The sequence below is a fragment of the Lacerta agilis genome, chromosome 3, assembly GCF_009819535.1.
Source record: "Lacerta agilis isolate rLacAgi1 chromosome 3, rLacAgi1.pri, whole genome shotgun sequence".
Classification (NCBI taxonomy): domain Eukaryota; kingdom Metazoa; phylum Chordata; class Lepidosauria; order Squamata; family Lacertidae; genus Lacerta; species Lacerta agilis.
The window spans coordinates 94398548-94417029 of NC_046314.1; the positions used below are offsets into that span (position 1 = coordinate 94398548).

The following is an 18482-nucleotide window of genomic DNA, read 5'->3' on the forward strand; positions in this document are numbered from 1 at the left end:
TCACCAAAGAACCCCCTGCCCCAGTATACCACCGCCTGACCTACCAGTGACAGCCCAGCATGTCTTTGGATTTAGCAGTTCCTCCACCTCAGAATATCCCTCCCTTTCATTTCTTATACCTTGTATTTTATTGTTTTGCTGTTTGAAGTCCACAGAAATCAAATTGTGATGCAACAAAGGACAAATCCTGAGCTCAAAAGCAGATGGAACAAGAAGAGAGAATCCACACCTGCTTTGGGTGAAGGGGGACAGACCTGAAGGGGGTAGTCAAGAGGGAGAATGTTATAGCAAACTGGTTTAATTGCATGTTAGTGGCTTGGAGAGAAAAAAAATCACAGAACACAACTTACCATACTTTCCCATGCCAAACTGAGAAAGATATTAGCCAATGAAGTGCAAGTGAAACTAAGGATCATAGAATGCAGGAGTAGCCTCTCTCGTTTTGTCACCACAAGAATTTCAATTTGCCATATGGAATGATCCTCCCCTCTCCACACAGTTCTGAGGGTCCACAATTTGGGGAGGGGGTGGCACACGGGGGAGGGGAGAATGCATTGCACAAGCAGAAGTCCTTGCACAATGCTTCGGCTGAATCCCACCTTGTGTTCTCTGTACAAAGGCTCATTTAGAACTACACCAGAGACTTAGGTACATTCATTTCTTTTGCCAACTTCTCTCCTTTTCAGTTTCACAGCCCATATTTTGTTCAGTCCTTTCATTATATTTTACATAAATTTGAATACCTTTTTTGAGAGCCCTTTCCAACCCCAAAAACACAACCAACCTTCTGTCTGGCATGGTAAAACTACAAAGATGGTAATATACAGCACTAATTACAAACATAAAGACTTTATTGATGCTGCTCAATCCCTCAATCTTTCAATACAAAACCATTTTCCGCACAATTGCAATTTAAGAGACTGGAATGGTACTCTTGATAGAAAGTTCTGCAAAAAAAAAAAAAAAACACCCCACCTGATCAAGTAAAAAACAGACAAGACTTCTAGAGTCAGCTTCCCATCTTAAATAAGCACACTGTATTTTTCTTAAAGCAAAACAAGGGACTGTTTTGTCACACAGATGTTTCTATACCCGAATAGGAATTGCACCTTTAATAAGAGACAGGACCATCTTGAAGAGCCAAGCTGAAAGCAAAAACTGCTAGGCTCTCTACAAGGAGTCCTGAGCTAAGTTAGGAGCTCCACTGATTGGCTCCACCCCCAGTTACAGGACCAGACAGATAATGACTGAATTCTCACTAAAGAGAGACATGAGAGCCAAGCACAGCAAAGCAACTGTTGAGTGGAAGCCAATGACAGTTTCTCTTTATCCAATCGTAGAGCTCACATGTGCTGTATCATATTTTTAACTTGTGCTTCATTTACACTCCATCCCCATAGCGCTTTGCTCTCTGAACCTCTTTATGTAGGAATAGCTCTGAAATCTGTAATGGACAGATGATGAATATCTCATTCAGATACAGACTGCTATTCAATCCTAGACACATTTACTCAGAAGCAAGCCCTATTAAGTTCAATGGGGCTAGCTCCCATATAAGTAGGAATACAACTACAGCATTATTTTGAGAAAATACAGAAAACCTAGAAGTTTCTTCCAGAATCTCAGCCAAAGTCTGGAGTAATGTGAAAGCACACTGGAGGGAAATGTAAATAGCTGACTTCTATGCCTATGTGCAACACAATAAAAAAGAGAAAAATTCAAGTCATAATTTTCACCACTCCCATAATTAAATCACACACATCATGGATGATAAAATTCATTTCTATGAAATGACAGAAGTGACAATATAGCAATGATTAGAGACAAATTTACAATATGCTGTGGTAATAATGTCACATTCAATTATTGTATTTAAGTTCAAAAAAATTCATTTACATTTTGCCAGAAGGGGAAAAATGGCCATTTCAAATATACTGATGAGGTTTTTCTTTTGCATTTTTACATAGTTTTTAAAAAATGTGTATAAAACGTGCCTCACAAAGAGAGGCTGTCTCTCTCATTTGGCACTTGATCATTTTGTGCATTTGCCACGGAGGAAATGTTGCTCGGCTGGTCAGACACAGCATTCTTTAGCTTTAGTTCTTCCAGCTTTTGCCACAGTTCTTCACGTTCCAGCTCTTTCTTCTTCTCTCTGTACAAAAGTAAAGCAATGTGAGTCTTTGGTCACTATGCACTCAACAAGTTTGATAAAGCAAGCGTATCAGAAGTCCTGTTTATCATAGCGTGAGCTGGTGTCCACTGCCTGTTGGTGGCTAACTGGCAGCTTACAGGCCACATCTGACCCACAGCACCTACTAGTTCTGAAGTGGAACTCATACATAGCTCCTGGATTGGCCCAACAGCATCATGTGAGGCACTTCTTCCCAGGTCGCTGGAGAAGAAGTGAGAGATGCCCAGAGGGCTCTGGGATGACTTTCCAATCCACTGCAGAAAAAGGTGCTGGCAGCAGAAAAGCTGCCCTCTCTGAAAGAAGAGAATGCCCTAGAGGGATGTCCTTTCCTTTAATGTTGAGAGGACTGGGAAAGGAGAGGAGAATGAGTGGCAATGTTATGACAGGAATACTCAGTGCCTCAGCAACTTGGATGGAAAATTTATCCATTCCTTGAATAGATTTATAAGGAATATTTTAGACAAGATTTCTGCCCAAAACATCCTTCAAGGTAGCTTTTCAGTGTAAACTCAAAATCACAATGCAAATAATAAAACTATATACACAGCAGCAGCAAAACGCCACATATAGGAACTGTCTCGACAGGAAAAGCAAAGGATAAAAAGAACAGAAGACCCAGTGAAACAAAATGGTTTTTAAAGAGTATTGACTGTAGTGGAAGGGGTCACACAGATCTCCTACTAGTGGAAAGAATTCCACAGCTTAGGTGCTGCTATTAATAAGGCCCTGTGTCATGTAATTGTTAGTTGCACTTCTGACAGTGCCAGGACACTTTTACAAGGTCTCTACCAGGTGCTGCTGGCATGGTAGGACAAGGCCACAGAGCTGCCTTCCTGACCAGCATCGGGGTTGCTTGATGAGGCTAGTGGGGAGAGATTTATTTAGCTAAAAAAATACCATAATGTCAAATTAGCATTAACTTAGAGAATGTTTTCAGGCACATTTTGTATAGTCAAAATGGAGGTGGGTGAAAGAAGTAAATACCTTTGTCTTTCTGCTTTATAAGTACTTGTGAGTTCATCAAATAGTTTCCCATTCATCTCCATCAGTGTTTTCAGCACATTATATACTAATGCCACAATGGTCCTAGAAGAAAAGGGAAAGGGAAATGTTAAATTAAGAGAGATGTTGTGTTCCAACATTTGTCTTGAATGTCTGAGTTTTGTTTCCATTCTGTATAAAATACAAGGCAGCAATATAATAAATTAGGTTTAAAACAGATACTCCCTCTTGAATATCTGCAGCTTCACAACTCAACTTGTGCACTGGGGATGTTTGCCTTTCAAGTTACAAAACGCTGGGAAGGAGTTCCAGCTAATCCAGCTGAACTGATGGTTAAAGGTAAAGAGACCCCTGACCATTAGGTCCAGTCGTGTCCGACTCTGGGGTTGCAGCGCTCATCTCGCGTTACCGGCCAAGGGAGCAGGCGTACAGCTTCCGGGTCATGTGGCCAGCGTGACTAAACCGCTTCTGGTGAACCAGAGCAGTGCACAGAAACGCCATTTACCTTTCCGCCAGAGCAGTACCTATTTATCTACTTGCACTTGCAACAGATATTGTGTACTGAAGACTTAAAAAAAAACCTCTTGGTAACATCCCTCACCAAAAACTCCTGGTCGAAACAAAATAAAAAAATTCCTTCCAGTAGCACCTTAGAGACCAACTAAGTTTGTTATTGGTATGAGCTTTCGTGACTGAAGAAGTATGCATGCACACAAAAGCTCAACCCAAGTTGCTGGCTGACGGTACTGCAAGATGTAATGATGCAATGATGGTTACCAACTTGGACAGCTTTAAAAGCAGATTAAACGAATTCCTGGAACATAAACTATCATAACTAGTAGCCTTTGTTCTACATACAGTATCAGGGGCAGTATGAACACCAACTGCTATGAAGTAGGAGCAGCAGAGTGCTGTTGTGCTCATGTTCTGCTTGTGGGGTTCCCATAGGGAGTTGATTAGCCACTGTATGAAAATGATGCTGAACTAGATGGGTCCAACCCCTGCAATGCAGCAATCTTTCACCCAATGTGGGGCTGAAGCCCACAACCCTGAGATCATAGAATTGTAGAATTGTAGAGTGGGAAGGGATCCCAAAGGTCAGCCAGTCCAAGCCCCTGAAATGCAGGAATCTAAACAAAAGAGGAATAGCTCTACCAACTAAGTTTCCCAAAACCACAGCAGTTAATGTATGAATATCTGAAGGAACTTTTGAAAGACTGAATGCTAAAAAATACATACGGATTCCAGTGTTCTTTGGAGATCTTGTATAAACTACCAAACATAATTGGCAGAATTATATCAATGTTCTCCTCAATCAGACCAAGAATGTATTCATTGTTCCAGAAGTACAAAGCCCTTTCAGCAACCTGAAATATACAGTACATATGAGAATTATCAGGACCATGAGGTTGCACAGAGTCTGTTATAAAATTTGAAAATGCCATGTTATACCTGAAAATGTGAACTTGACACACACTTGGCTATCTGTTTAAAGAGAGGTTCTTGTATTTTTTTGAACTGTGTTGGTTCTATAACATCCAGGATTTCTTCAATTTCACCTAAAAACATGACCTGTTATAAAGAAAAGCATGTGGGCTTGATTCTAGTTACATCACAAGTGGCTACACAACAGATCTGTGACAAACAGTAAGTTAGTAACCAAACTCTTCAGCACTAGAGGGATGCCTCCATGTACAGACACCGACCACAAAGGGAAGGATCATGTCCCAGGGGTGGACTTCAGTGCTAAGACAATTCTTTAAAAAATATGAGTAGAATCCTACTTATTAGCAATATTACAGCTAGAATAAACAGCGTTCAGACATGCTGGCCTAATAATAATAATAATAATAATAATAATAATAATAATAATAGCAATTCAATATATGGAAATTAATAAGAACTGACCTCTTTCTGGCTGCATGTTTTTGGCCAAAATTTGAGCAATCCTCTGATAACCTAGGTTGTAAAAATAATGTAATAGGAGTCATTAACATTAACCTGTTAAGATATTCCAGTCATATCTCAAACTGTTTTAGCTCTGTTTTTGAAGGATAATTCAGACATTTATTAGTGTTACAGTATCCTCTATTATTCTCTTAGAATTCAACCCACGGCTTTTAAATGCCTGAATTTATTTTTCTATCTGTACAAAAATGTACATGGTAACTTTAAAAACCATTTACACATTACACAAGAAACTACAAGGAGTGAGATAAACCATTAGTCCATCCAGCTCACTCTGTGTCAGAACCACACTACCAGTCGGAGTCTTTCCCACTTCCCAATTATTTGGACAAACAGTGATCTTTCAACAAACACCAAAGGAATATGCCATTCCTTAATTTTCAATCTTAAACTGATTTAACAACACCTTTATTCAGGTTCCATTTTGTTGTCTGTATTGCACATATTAACAGAAATGTGGGATACAAATTTTATATTTATTCATTTTGGGACAAGAAATACATGTAATGCTAGAAATATCTGTACTAAACTCCACTTTTTCATGTAGGTCAAATGTTTATCAATATCAGCTTCATTAAATAAGTCTGGTCCACCATAAACACTGCATAATGTAAAATTCCCAGAGGCGAAAGGTTTACTGTAGCAATCTTGAGATTCTTGCTAATTCAATTATTTTAATTTGTTCAGAATTCAAGCAAAGTCTAGATCTATGACTTAGGCAATTCCTATTAACAAGCAGTCATGCTTGCAAAATTTGGCATGGTTTAGTAGCCAAATCATTATTTGTAGTCACACTGACCCTTCCCTACTTCTAAATCCTCTGGCACATGTGGACAACGAGGCAGGCATGTTTTCATCTCCTACAAATCTTTGGGAGCTGAACAAACATAGTGGAACCAATATTATTATTTTTTAAACCAAGTGCACCAAAAAATTTCAAACTGAACATACATCACTTACCGGTTCTGTTAACGTCATATCTTTTTCCAGGAACTGAACAACACAATAGGCCAGCTAAAACACAGATAAAAGGTTTAAATGTTTTTGTTGAAAAAGATAATATTGCACAGGTTTTCACTGTTTTAAAAGGCAATTAAGCCCATACATAATAATTATTAAATCTACAGAAAATGAGTCTAATATACAGTGGTGCCCCACTAGACGAATGCCTCGCTAGACTAGACGAATGCCTCGCTAGAAGGTATTCGTCTAGCGGAAGGCTGCCCCGCAAGACGAAAAAGTCTATGGGGCTGCCTCACAAGACGGGGGGAAAAAATTTCCCCCGTCTAGCAAAAACTGCGGTTTGCATTGCTGCTTCGCTAGACGAAAAACCCGCTAGACGAAAATACTCACAGAACGAATTATTTTCGTCTAGCAGGGCACCAGTGTAAAACTCTGGCTAAACTTTATGATCTGAAAGATCTGGATTCAAATTCAGATCTCAAGCACTCCATTCTTCTCTGCTGTGAGGGGAGGAGGAACAACTGGTTAAGGAGAGCTTCAAGTAGAGGATCTTCTGGTTTAGTGAAAGTTGGTTATCCACTTTCCTCCTAGTCAAGGTAAGATGGCCAGGAGCATGCAACCCAAGTATGGGAATGGGGAGGGAGAAAGAAACTACATACTAAAAGGAAGAATATGAGCATCACTGCTGACATTGTAAGTGGTAGTAGTAGTAGTAGTAGTAGTAGTAGTAGTAGTAATGAATTCATTAATTGCCTTCTAAACCCCTGTCTGGAGGCAATTTACAGATAAGAAAATTAAAAAACACAAGAACAAATCCATTTAAAACAAGAATAAAAACCTAACAAGAGGACACTTGTGGTAAGACCAATTTATCCAGTTGGATGGATGGCATTTGTTGTTGTTGTTGTTAATAATAATAATAATAATAATTATTATTATTATTATTATTATTATTATTATTATTATTATTATTTAATGGGTGTTATTGTTTCATTTCATCTTTGTTTTTATTATGTATTTTGTGTTTTTATCTTGTATTTTTATGTTGTGAGCCGCCCTGAGATCTATGGATGAAGGGTGGTATACAAATTTAATAACAACAACAACAACAACAACAACAACAACTTAAAGCCATGTCTCCCAGGAGCATGCTCTACTTTTCTAAACTGTGATATATAGGTCAACTGTAACAAATACTGTACATTCCTAGAATCAATCAAGTACATGAGAAAAATATGTATATAAAATAGAGAAAACAATTATAACAGACAAAAAATAAAAGGCAAAAAACTATAAAATAGGCACATAAGGTGAGTAGTCGCACATGAGTCCAAGTAAAGATTATCAATCGTATCAGATCGTCAAGTATCGTTTCAGATTTACCAGGCTTGGGACGAGGGTTGCCTTGAATCTGAAATATTTCTAAAACCTTAAACTAAAGTAAGCTAACTTTTTCAAAAAAAATAACAAATAAAAATCAAAGCATGTGGTCATTTCTGCATAGCCTAGAATATTCCAATCAAGATTAAAACCCAGTAGCATTTATAGACATACCTGTGCATGAAATAAAGCTAAAGCCTTTGCAGTATGCATAGGGATGAGGACCTTCATAAGGAACTGCTTATGTTCTGCCTTCAGTGGCAATGCAAAACCATTGATAATACTGTAGGGGGAAAGAAATTAGACAGGAAAGATTATTACTGTATTTGTTTTAAAGGTAAAAATGTACAGTTAATATTAAAAACGTAACATAAGATCAATCCATCAATGCACTAAATCCAAAATTTCTTTGGACTGTAAGGATTTATTGCATTAATGCTGTTGCTGAGGACATTGACTAAAGGGCAGCAAATCTCAGGAACTGCTTATCAGGCTTGCTCCTTCTGCTTCAGCAATCAGATGGCCATCCTTTCAACTAGGGGCAGCAAGTGCTTTTGATGTTACAAAAAACAAAATCAATCCAAAGCTGAATCAATGTAGCTAAGTTTGCGTCAACTCAGTGCAACTTCTAAGAACTTGTGATGTTTTGTTCTCCATATGGAACACACTTCAGTACAGTGGCACCCTGTGTTACGCATGCGATCCGTTCCGGATCATGCTACGTAACACGGGCGTGCGTAGTGCAAACGCCCCCCCCCCAAAACCGGAGGTAGCGCAATTTGAGCACTTCTGCGCATCCGGGGGTCACGCATGCTCCGGAAACACTTCCGGGTTGCGGGCATTCTTAACTCGAACGTCCGCAACCCAGGGTGTGCGCAACCCGGGGTTCCACTGTACAAGGAAAAACATGCTAACTGCATGATGATCATTCCATGACAAGAAGCCTATTCCACAGCTTGTGAATATTGCATGCACAAACATTGAAACAGATCTGTGGGAGGGGGTTAGTTTAGATAAGAGCTCTCCAAACAGGCAATTCATAGCAACTGGGGTGAGCCTCAGAGTGCCCCTTTTTAATATTTTGAAGATGGGCTTCAACTCAAGCACCTTAATTCCCAAATTAGGCAATGCTCCAGTTGCCAGTCACCATGAGGAATCCTCTTACTGAATTCTTTTGAAAAAGTGTTCTCTGCTTTAACAATATTTAGATGGGACAATAGTTGAACTGGCAGAAACAGTTTTGGTGAAAGTCACACAGGCTAAGAATTTAACTATAAAACGAATGCTTTGGAGAAAGGAAGAGACAGGCAGGCTGTCACAGGCATCATATTCAGCCAACTTCGGTTCCTGGCAGTCATCCCATAGTTGTACCATCACATGGTGTTTCTACAATTTTAGTTTATGGTGTAAATCATTTAACAGGAAGCTAGGGAAAGGATTTACAATGTACCAAGGCAGTGCTGCAGTTATGGAATGCTCCTGAGGCCGGGTTGGAACAATGTGTTAGTACATTAGCTAAATGCAACCTGAGGCATAAAAGCTAACACAAAGGAGAAACATTTATTATTATTATTACTACAGTATTATTATTATTAGCTACCATTCTGGGCCATACCAGAAGTGATTATGGCAGTCCTGATTGACCTAAGGCTGGAGCTCCAAACACAAAGAGAAGGGCCAAGTTTAGCAGTAGAATGATGGGTGCTAAACCCTTTCTGTGTCCACTATTTATCACCCCATAGTCCCTTCATCAAGCCTTTTATATCCAACCAAGATCACTTCTGTTATGAGAGCTTGGCTGAGGGGTATTTCATTCAACGAGAAAAGCTACAAGGAGGAAAGTGGCTGGCAGAGGCCAGGGATTTGGTTCTATATTTATCACCAGCAAGCCCCACTTATGGTTACATTTTCCAACCACTTCTTTCTGTGTTTAACACACATGGAATTGCTGCTCCAACACTCAGGGAGCAAAATCAAGAACAAAATCCACCAAATCTTTTGCATGTTGCTCAAATGGCTCTGCCAATTGCCCTGGGACCTTGGGTGAAGGGTGAGTAATAAACTGTAATGATAATGATAATACCACCACTTGATTGGCTAACCGGCGAAAGAGTAAACGTACCTTCCTAGTATCTCAAGTAGTTCAGCAACACCATTAAAATGTTCTGTTTCATATATAAACCTGTCAGGATACATTTACAGTCAGTCAATATATGAGCAAAATGGAACACAGAAAATAAACACACACACACACACACACACACACACACACACACACTTCAACAGTTTCTTTTTTCTTTTCCTTTTTTTGCCTAAATTTCAAATCTAAATCTAATAAATAAATAAAAACATTAAATTGCTAAGCTCAGCTTCATTTTAGTCTAGAAATAAGGGAATTCATTTGCAATACTGTACAACAATGCTCTAGCACTAGAGGTAGAGAGGTAGGTTGGGGTGCATCTAAACCATATTGCATATTCGGTTTCAAGTCACCATCACTAAACATCCATTCATGCATAAAACTTGCCATATCAGCAACCAGGCCTGATTAATTTCTATAATTTTAGAAAGAGGAAAGCATCAAATTGATTTTTAAAACCACAAAGAAAAGGAGACAAGTAAAATGTCTGTGCTAGAGGAATGGATATGTTATTACATCCCTGAAAATTCAATGCCACAGACATGGGCAGACACTCCACTCTCATACTACTCCCTCAAAAACGCCTTGCATGTTGCATATGAATTACATACATGTCTCCAGAGCTGATATAATGAAGTAGCAGAAGGTATTTGTGCTGCTGCCAGAGGAAAGGGAGAAGGGGGAGCCCCCCTTGCACCAGCTCTGGGAGTCTAGTACTAAATCATAGAAGACAGCACAGTAAGGCTAGAACAAGAATATGCAATTTCAAGCAGCAAGCACAGTTAAAGTGTTCACAGTGGTGTAGTAGCCTTTCTATACATTGAAATACTACCAGTTTCAGCTTTTTAAAAACACATTTCTTCATAAACCTGTATGGACGGAAGCTCTTTGATCAACTGGTGACTTTTCTAGAATTACTTTTTCATTCTCCTTTTTCCTGGCCAGAACTTAAGTGTGACAGAACTTAAAGGCCTGCCTGTTTTTATATGTGAATTACCACTTCACTGGACACCTATGGCAAATATAAATGTTCCCCAGGAGCTACGGCTGATCAAGGGAAAGTATACATATCTTTGAAGTTTGTCCCTTCAAAAGGAAAGAAATTCTTTGCACATTCACACTTCTCCAAGTGCTAAATAAACTTCCAATGCCCACATGTTTAAACAGTCCAAACTTATGGTTTCATGCTTGAAGCCTCCAATCAGGAAACAATGCTTGCTGAATCTGCCATCTGTATATAATACTTTATGCCTGAAACTTTCTTGTTGCCAGAGTCAGCTTTATTATCTGCAGTTCGCACCTCCTCTGGCATGCAGAAGGTGAGCTGTTTCTTATAGCAGTTTTCAACTGTGGGGGTGGGGGGTGGGATATGTGAGCAGAAGAACTTCTGCTTGTGCAGCAGGACCTTCCCCCCCTCCCCCCCATGCCACACCCATTTGCTCCAGAGGGTTGGGGAAACTTCCAGGATAGATTATGGGGTAGGTGGGTGGGGGTTCCTGTTGCACAGCAGAAGTTGTTTTCCTCACGCAAAGCACTACAATGAATACAACACCGTCTTTTTAAAGCAGCTGAAGCTACCTATCTTTTAGGAGGAACAAAATCGAAAATTCTTTCTAGTAGCACCTTAGAGACCAACTGAGTTTGTTCCTGGTATGAGCTTTCGTGTGCATGCACACTTCTTCAGATACACTGAAACAGAAGTCACCAGATCCTTAAATATAGTGGGGGAGTGGGGAGGGGTATTACTCAGAAGGGTGGTGGGAATGGGTGATAGGCTGATAAGTGTGGAAAACCTATTGACGACTCTAAACGGCTGCAATTAGTCTTGCAGGGAAGGCAAGGGGTGAGATGGCTAAAGATGGCTTTGTTATGTATAATGAGATAAGAATCCAATGTCTTTGTTCAAACCAGGTTTCTCCATGGTTTTAAGTTTGGTGATTAGTTGCAATTCAGCCACTTCTCTTTCCAGTCTATTTCTGAAATTTCTTTGTATTAAGACAGCTACTTTGAGATCTTTTATAGAATGTCCTGGGAGATTGAAGTGTTCTCCTACTGGTTTCTCTGTCTTGTGATTCCTGATATCAGATTTATGTCCATTTATCCTTTGGCGTAGGGTTTGGCCTGTTTGTCCAATATAGAGAGCTGAAGGGCACTGTTGGCATTTGATAGCATACACAATGTGGCAGCAAAACCCGGATAACACCATTACTGGTCCCAACAACATCAAACACACCATCTCAGGACTATTTAATTGCTCATCTTCCAACATTGTGTATGCTATCAAATGCCAACAGTGCCCTTCAGCTCTCTATATTGGACAAACAGGCCAAACCCTACGCCAAAGGATAAATGGACATAAATCTGATATCAGGAATCACAAGACAGAGAAACCAGTAGGAGAACACTTCAATCTCCCAGGACATTCTATAAAAGATCTCAAAGTAGCTGTCTTAATACAAAGAAATTTCAGAAATAGACTGGAAAGAGAAGTGGCTGAATTGCAACTAATCACCAAACTTAAAACCATGGAGAAACCTGGTTTGAACAAAGACATTGGATTCTTATCTCATTATACATAACAAAGCCATCTTTAGCCATCTCACCCCTTGCCTTCCCTGCAAGACTAATTGCAGCCGTTTAGAGTCGTCAATAGGTTTTCCACACTTATCAGCCTATCACCCATTCCCACCACCCTTCTGAGTAATACCCCTCCCCACTCCCCCACTATATTTAAGGATCTGGTGACTTCTGTTTCAGTGTATCTGAAGAAGTGTGCATGCACACGAAAGCTCATACCAGGAACAAACTCAGTTGGTCTCTAAGGTGCTACTAGAAAGAATTTTCGATTTTGTTTTGACTATGGCAGACCAACACGGCTACCCACCTGTTTTAGGAGGAAAACAGACAAAAGCCTATTTTTGGATGCACTTTATTCATATCTTATTCAGAAGTGGGTGAATGAATTCACATCAGTCAATGAATTCAATCAGTTTAACTGGAATTAAGTGTGCACAGGATAGCAGCCAGGTTGCACAACATGTCAGTCTGGGATTTATGGAGAAGATAGGAAGAATGTTCTCAAGTTATGGAAAGTTACCTCAAGGGAGAGACAGTCCATATTTCCCTAGTCCTTTAACCCAGCAGCAGCTCTTTTTAAATCCATTGCTTTCAAGTGTGTGAGAAGGGTGGGTTTTTTATTATTATTATTTTTTAAAATCCCCATACATGTGGATAAGCACCCTAGTAAAAAACTGTGGTCAAGTAATTTTATTTTTGTTAAAATACATTTGCAAGATTAATTTGTATGTTTAGTAAACAAACACTACATATACTATACCTGAGAAAAATATTGTTGATTTGTTTTCTGATGAATGCTCTTAATCCAAGGAATTTGCCATAAATTCGGTGAAGCACTGTTTTTAGGAAGTCACGTTCTCGTGGATCTTCACTATCAAAAAGCTCCAACAGCTATTAATAAAGCATTGCTTATTACTTCAATACCCAGTAACTAAATCCCCAACTGAAATAAAAACAAGTTTGACCCCAATTTCTCCCGCCTCCCTCTAAACTATACCAAAATTAAGCACTGGATTGATTCAGTGACATGTTGTCAAAAATTACTTCACACATAAATACAGGTCAGGGAAGCTCTCAGTGAATTCATTCTTTATAAACAGCATTACATAAGCAAGAGCAAAGCATAGGTGTTACATCAATCCATCAGGCAGGTAGGGGAAAACAAAATCTACAGCAAGGAAATACCTTTAATTGGGACCAACCAAACCACAATGTTGTGTCAAATTTCGGTTGGTCCTAATAAAAGTACTTCCCTCTTTTAGAGAACAGGAATATTACTGCCATGTAATAAGTTCATAAAATATTTCCTTAAAACTGATAATAATTATACCTATCTAAGCCCACCTAAAGGGACGCAGGTGGCGCTGTGGTCTAAACCACAGAGCCTAGGGCTTGCCGATCAGAAGGTCGGCAGTTCGAATCCCCGCAATGACGGGGTAAGCTCCCGTTGCTCGGTCCCAGCTCCTGCCCACCTAGCAGCTCGATAGCACGAAGTGCAAGTAGATAAATAGGTATCGCTCCAGCGGGAAGGTAAACGGCGTTTCCGTGTGCTGCTCTGGTTCGCCAGAAGCGGCTTAGTCATGCTGGCCACATGACCCGGAAGCTGTCTGCGGACAAACGCCGGCTCCCTCGGGCTACAGAGCAAGATGAGCGTCGCAACCCCGAGTCATCCATGACTGGACCTAATGGTCAGGGGTACCTTTACCTTTAAGCCCACCTAAGCCTCTGAAATGAATGTGCACAACCCAGAAACAAATCCTGCTAAAAATAAGTCTCATGCATAGTTAAAAAATTTAAAGCACATTATTTCAGTATGACTCAGCTTTGGGTCAATTTAACCATGAAATGAGTCCCATGTTGCTAAATTAGCTGAAGCGCTCAGTGCCAATGTTAAGTAGTTTCTCCACCAGTTTTGTTTCTTGCTCTAGACAATGATACATGCAACACTGGCTCAAATCCAGAGTTCCCATAAGCAGAATCAGCTGCTCTTGCTTTAAGTCTTCCTCCCTCTGCTTCCTGAAAATCTACTCCAGATAACTGGGGGTCCCTTCAAGACAACTTCCCTCTTCTGCCAGCGGAAGCATCGACTGGATTGAAGCTCTCCTGCAAACTAAAGAAGTCCTTCCATTTGTGGAATAGGTTCTTTAGATTCAACCAATTATCTTTATACAAAATTAGCAAAATTACATGTATTTCAGATGACTACTTACCTGTTGTACAAATTTCTGGTCAATGTGACGTTTTGCGATGCTAGGTTGGAAATCAGGACTTTCTAAAAACCTTAGTAAAAATTCATACACCAGCTAGGAAAAAGTAAAACAGACACATTTAGAAAGTATACCTTTAAATGCAAGAGATTCACAAATGTAAAGGTAAAGCTTATCCACTATAAGCCAGCAGAAGTGTGTTCCAAATAAAAGTAAATGTGTTGGCTCTTAAAGAGACAGCACCTCTTTTCCTGATCTACTGTGATATTTCAGCAGCCAAGCGTAGCCTCTCAGGCTTGGTGCAGAGGAATGTTTCCTGATCTCCTGTTAAACATTCTTAAGATACCAAGAGTGCTTCTGAGCACACATGTGCCCAGACGTTTTGGGCCATATGCTGCCAGCAGGGATACAGAGTATCCAAGCCAAAGCACAGAAGAATCAAACATGAGATGACAGTTAGGTGCATCCAGGGCAGCAGAGAAATCAAGATAAATGAGAACAGAGTAGAGACAAATATAGATTTGACAGTAAGATAATCAATAATTCTGTGAGGGTCAGGTTCAGTTGAGCTCCCTTCCAAATCTACAATTCTATGAACTTAAAGAATGGAAGCTGTGGGTTCAGAAAGTGACTGAGAAAAGTCAAAGCAGTAGGAGTAAACCTCAAGTTTGAGGAGTTTGGAGGTGAAAGGTAGACAGGAAATCAATATTATATAATTACTTAGGAATGAAAGGTATATATTACATTTCCAAAACTGCTACCCTAGCATACTACTAGCATACTACTGCATAAAATGTTAATACAGTGGAACCTTGGTTTTTGAATGTAATCCATTCCAGAAGTCCGTTCGACTTCTGAAACATTCAAAAACTGAAAATCAAAGGGCTGACAACAAAGTGAATGGTGAAAATGGGAAAATGTACCACAGAAGTCATTCAACTTCCAAGGCGTATTCGAAAATGGAAGCATTCACTTCCGGGTTTTTGGTGTTCGGCTTCCAAAATGTTCGTCAGCCGAGATATTCGAAAACCGAGGTTCCACTGTACAGAAACAGCATGATTTGGGAATACAAATAGTTATACAAAGGAACAATATACCTGTATATGGGGCCATGAAGCTTCTAACGTAGGTTCATCTTCTTCTGGATCAAAATCTGGATTTTCACTTGGTGGAAGTGTCCTGAAGATATTAGAACCAATCTGGAAGAATATAGATACATTTTAAGCTAATTTAATTGTGCCCAAAGGACAGAAATATTTATTTTAATGTATTTATATATTTTTAATTATTTGTTTATTGTACTAGACATATGACTTGCAACAGTTACATAAAATGAGAATTAATTTAAAACAACAGTATATGCTCAGATAAACATTTCTGACTGCATTAACAAGTTGTGTTATGATATAAATTGTTACAGATATGAAATGACGTATAATAGTGTATATGCTTGGATTGTTGACCATTAGTAAAAAGGATTTTCAATGCAATTTTTTTAAATTTATAGGAATTTATAGGGAGTAAGGGAGAAAATGGAAAGTTAAAATATATACTTCATGCACACCAAACTGTAAACCATGGATACTGTTCTGCCATATGCCTCATTATTTGTATAATCAACAAAATCACAAAATGCATAAACATTGTTGTGTTTCTTCTGGCCTATTGCTACTTATTTTTGTGTCAGTTTTTCCAATAATGCTGTTTACCAAATTACATTATACCATTGATCCATAGTCAATAATTGTAATGATTTCCATGTCCTGGCAATGGTTGTTCCTACAGTGGTTAATAGATGTGTTATGAATTCTTTATTTCTAATTTGTAACATATCAAGACTATAAAAATTAAGTAGAGCTAGTCCTGAAGTCATGGAAACTGTTTGCCTTGTAATTAAAATACTTATGTAAATAAATTTTTCCAAAACCTTTCAGTTTTTGGACATTCCCAACACATGTGCTGATATGTCCCTTTAATAGTACATCCTCTCCGATGTAAGGGAGATCTGTTTGGTTTTAGATTAGTACCAGTCATGTACAGTTTTCAGGGTTCTTTCTCTTGTTGCCAATATAGATTTATATGGCACTTTTACCCCCCACACTGTTCCATGTTTCTTCAAGTTTTAACTTCCAATTCAAGAACCAGCACCTTCTCAAATTTCACTGAGGGCAAAATTGAATCTCTATAATAGATTTATAGGAAAAATGTATTAATCCTATTGTCATTATAGTTTCTTCAATGATTATTTTCTCATATTCATTAGTTGTCTTGTGGCTTCATTTTTAACCTGGGAATTTGTTAAAAAGGACCTCCATTGGTAACTTAATAGCCATGGTATTTCCATAGTTCCCAAATGAATTTGCATCTCTTTGATGGTAAGTGGCCATCCATCTTTGTAAAAATCTTTCAAATAATGCAGGTCCCGTCCCCCCTTTCTGCACATTATATTAATAAAGGAACAAGAAGTAGACACTGGAATTAAGGCTGGGGCAAAAATGTCCCAATGGAAAACTTATAGCAAGAGATTGGTGGAACATAAGGAAAGTAGGGATGCAAAGCAGGATAAAGGACAAGCCCAGGGGAGGAGGCTAGTAATGAAAAGGGTGTCGAAGCTCCTGTAGCAACAGTCCAATTCAGTATACCCTGAAGTATTCTATGGAAGATGGGAAGTGGTGGATAGCACTATAGAGTGAGTATAGCATCAAAAATTGACACTTGAAATAAACATGTCAACAAAAGAAGGAGCCACTGGAGTAAAGGGCAGGGAACAGAAGATATTAAAGATGGCATTTTGCTACTTCCATGTGTCTGTGAAGCCCCAGTGACCACTTCTGTCCAGTGATCATACTTCTGCTTCTCCTGGTTTTGAAATCTGAAACAAATGCTGCTTGCATGCTCTCTAATTATTAGTTAGAAAGGAGACTATTTCAGATGCTTCTCTTCATAGACTGTGGGGCTGATATTTAGCATATTGTCTACAGGGGAAAAGTGATCAAGAAAAATGGTAGGTTATGTTGTCATGGATTACTGGTTTGAATCCAGCACTTCAAATCAAGTTCTGTTCAACAGTGGGCACAGATCCAGACAATCAGACTATTCTCTTGACTTTGGCATGGTATTTACACACGTTCAGTCTCCTTATCTGCTCAAGATTTGATAAAGAATTCTCATGCTGCCAGTTTCACATTTTCTTCTTATACTAATGCCAGGAGCAAAAACCTTCTAGTTTCTGTACCAAAACCTTAATAAATCTATGGCTGAAGTAGGCAGCTTTCAAATTTCACAGAGGTTTCAAGTGTATAAAGTTTAGCTGCATGTTATATTAAATGAATGTAAATGTTCTTCACATGTATCATAAGGGTTGAGCACTTTCAAGGTGAATTTGACAGCTGGTGCTAAAAAGAAGCTGATTAATTTACAGCTGAGAAACAAAGGACAATATGATGAAATATTGTTTTAATGGAATACGTTAACTGCTGCTGTGAAGGCACAATGTGCCTCTGCTTTACAATTTATAATAATAAATTCCCAGACCTCTCACGGAAATTGTTGTGAAAAGCATCTTTGAAGATAAGGAATGAAAGGTCAAGTGTAGAACTACAATTTCAGGAAAATATCTGTTCGGAAAGAGAATCTTACATGTTATTTGTCTGGGGGCATTAGGAATGCAAGTATCGGTTTCGTCTGCCCTAGAAATTTATTGTTGGCTTGCTGCTGGATATGCTCCTACCATTGTAGGTGTCTCACTACCCCACATCTGATGTCATATAGTTGTTTAATTGTTGTCCATCTTGTTTATAATAATTTTAGAAACTGCTCTGTGATTATTTTGTAATGAAGAGAGGTCTAGGAGTGTTATTAATAAATATATCGGTACATCTGAACTGGAGTAGTCATAATTGCTACTAACCATAATTTGCTCTCAAGCCAGATTTTAACATGGAGATCCTTGTTTTGATCTCTCTTAATTTTGAAAGAGTGCACAGTTAAACTGTGGCTTAGCAGTTACTAAGGTTATGCAAGTTCAGGTGTCATGGTAAACCATGGCTAAGTG

At 39.0% G+C, this 18482-nt stretch overlaps 1 protein-coding gene across 1 annotated transcript in view; it reads right to left on the reverse strand.

The window, feature by feature from the left end:
* Nucleotides 1-833: 833 nt before the first annotated feature.
* Nucleotides 834-18482, reverse strand: part of PPP2R5A (protein phosphatase 2 regulatory subunit B'alpha) — a 43153-nt gene continuing 25504 nt past the window's right edge. Inside the window, exons 3-13 of the mRNA XM_033144814.1 lie at nt 15526-15627; nt 14432-14524; nt 12982-13112; nt 9627-9686; nt 7679-7787; nt 6122-6175; nt 5102-5152; nt 4646-4765; nt 4433-4560; nt 3176-3277; nt 834-2152 (exon numbers count right to left, since the gene is read on the reverse strand). Of these exons, the coding sequence (XP_033000705.1) occupies nt 1996-2152; nt 3176-3277; nt 4433-4560; nt 4646-4765; nt 5102-5152; nt 6122-6175; nt 7679-7787; nt 9627-9686; nt 12982-13112; nt 14432-14524; nt 15526-15627 (1107 nt within the window). The 3' untranslated portion in view covers nt 834-1995. The remainder of the gene's footprint in view (nt 2153-3175; nt 3278-4432; nt 4561-4645; nt 4766-5101; nt 5153-6121; nt 6176-7678; nt 7788-9626; nt 9687-12981; nt 13113-14431; nt 14525-15525; nt 15628-18482) is intronic.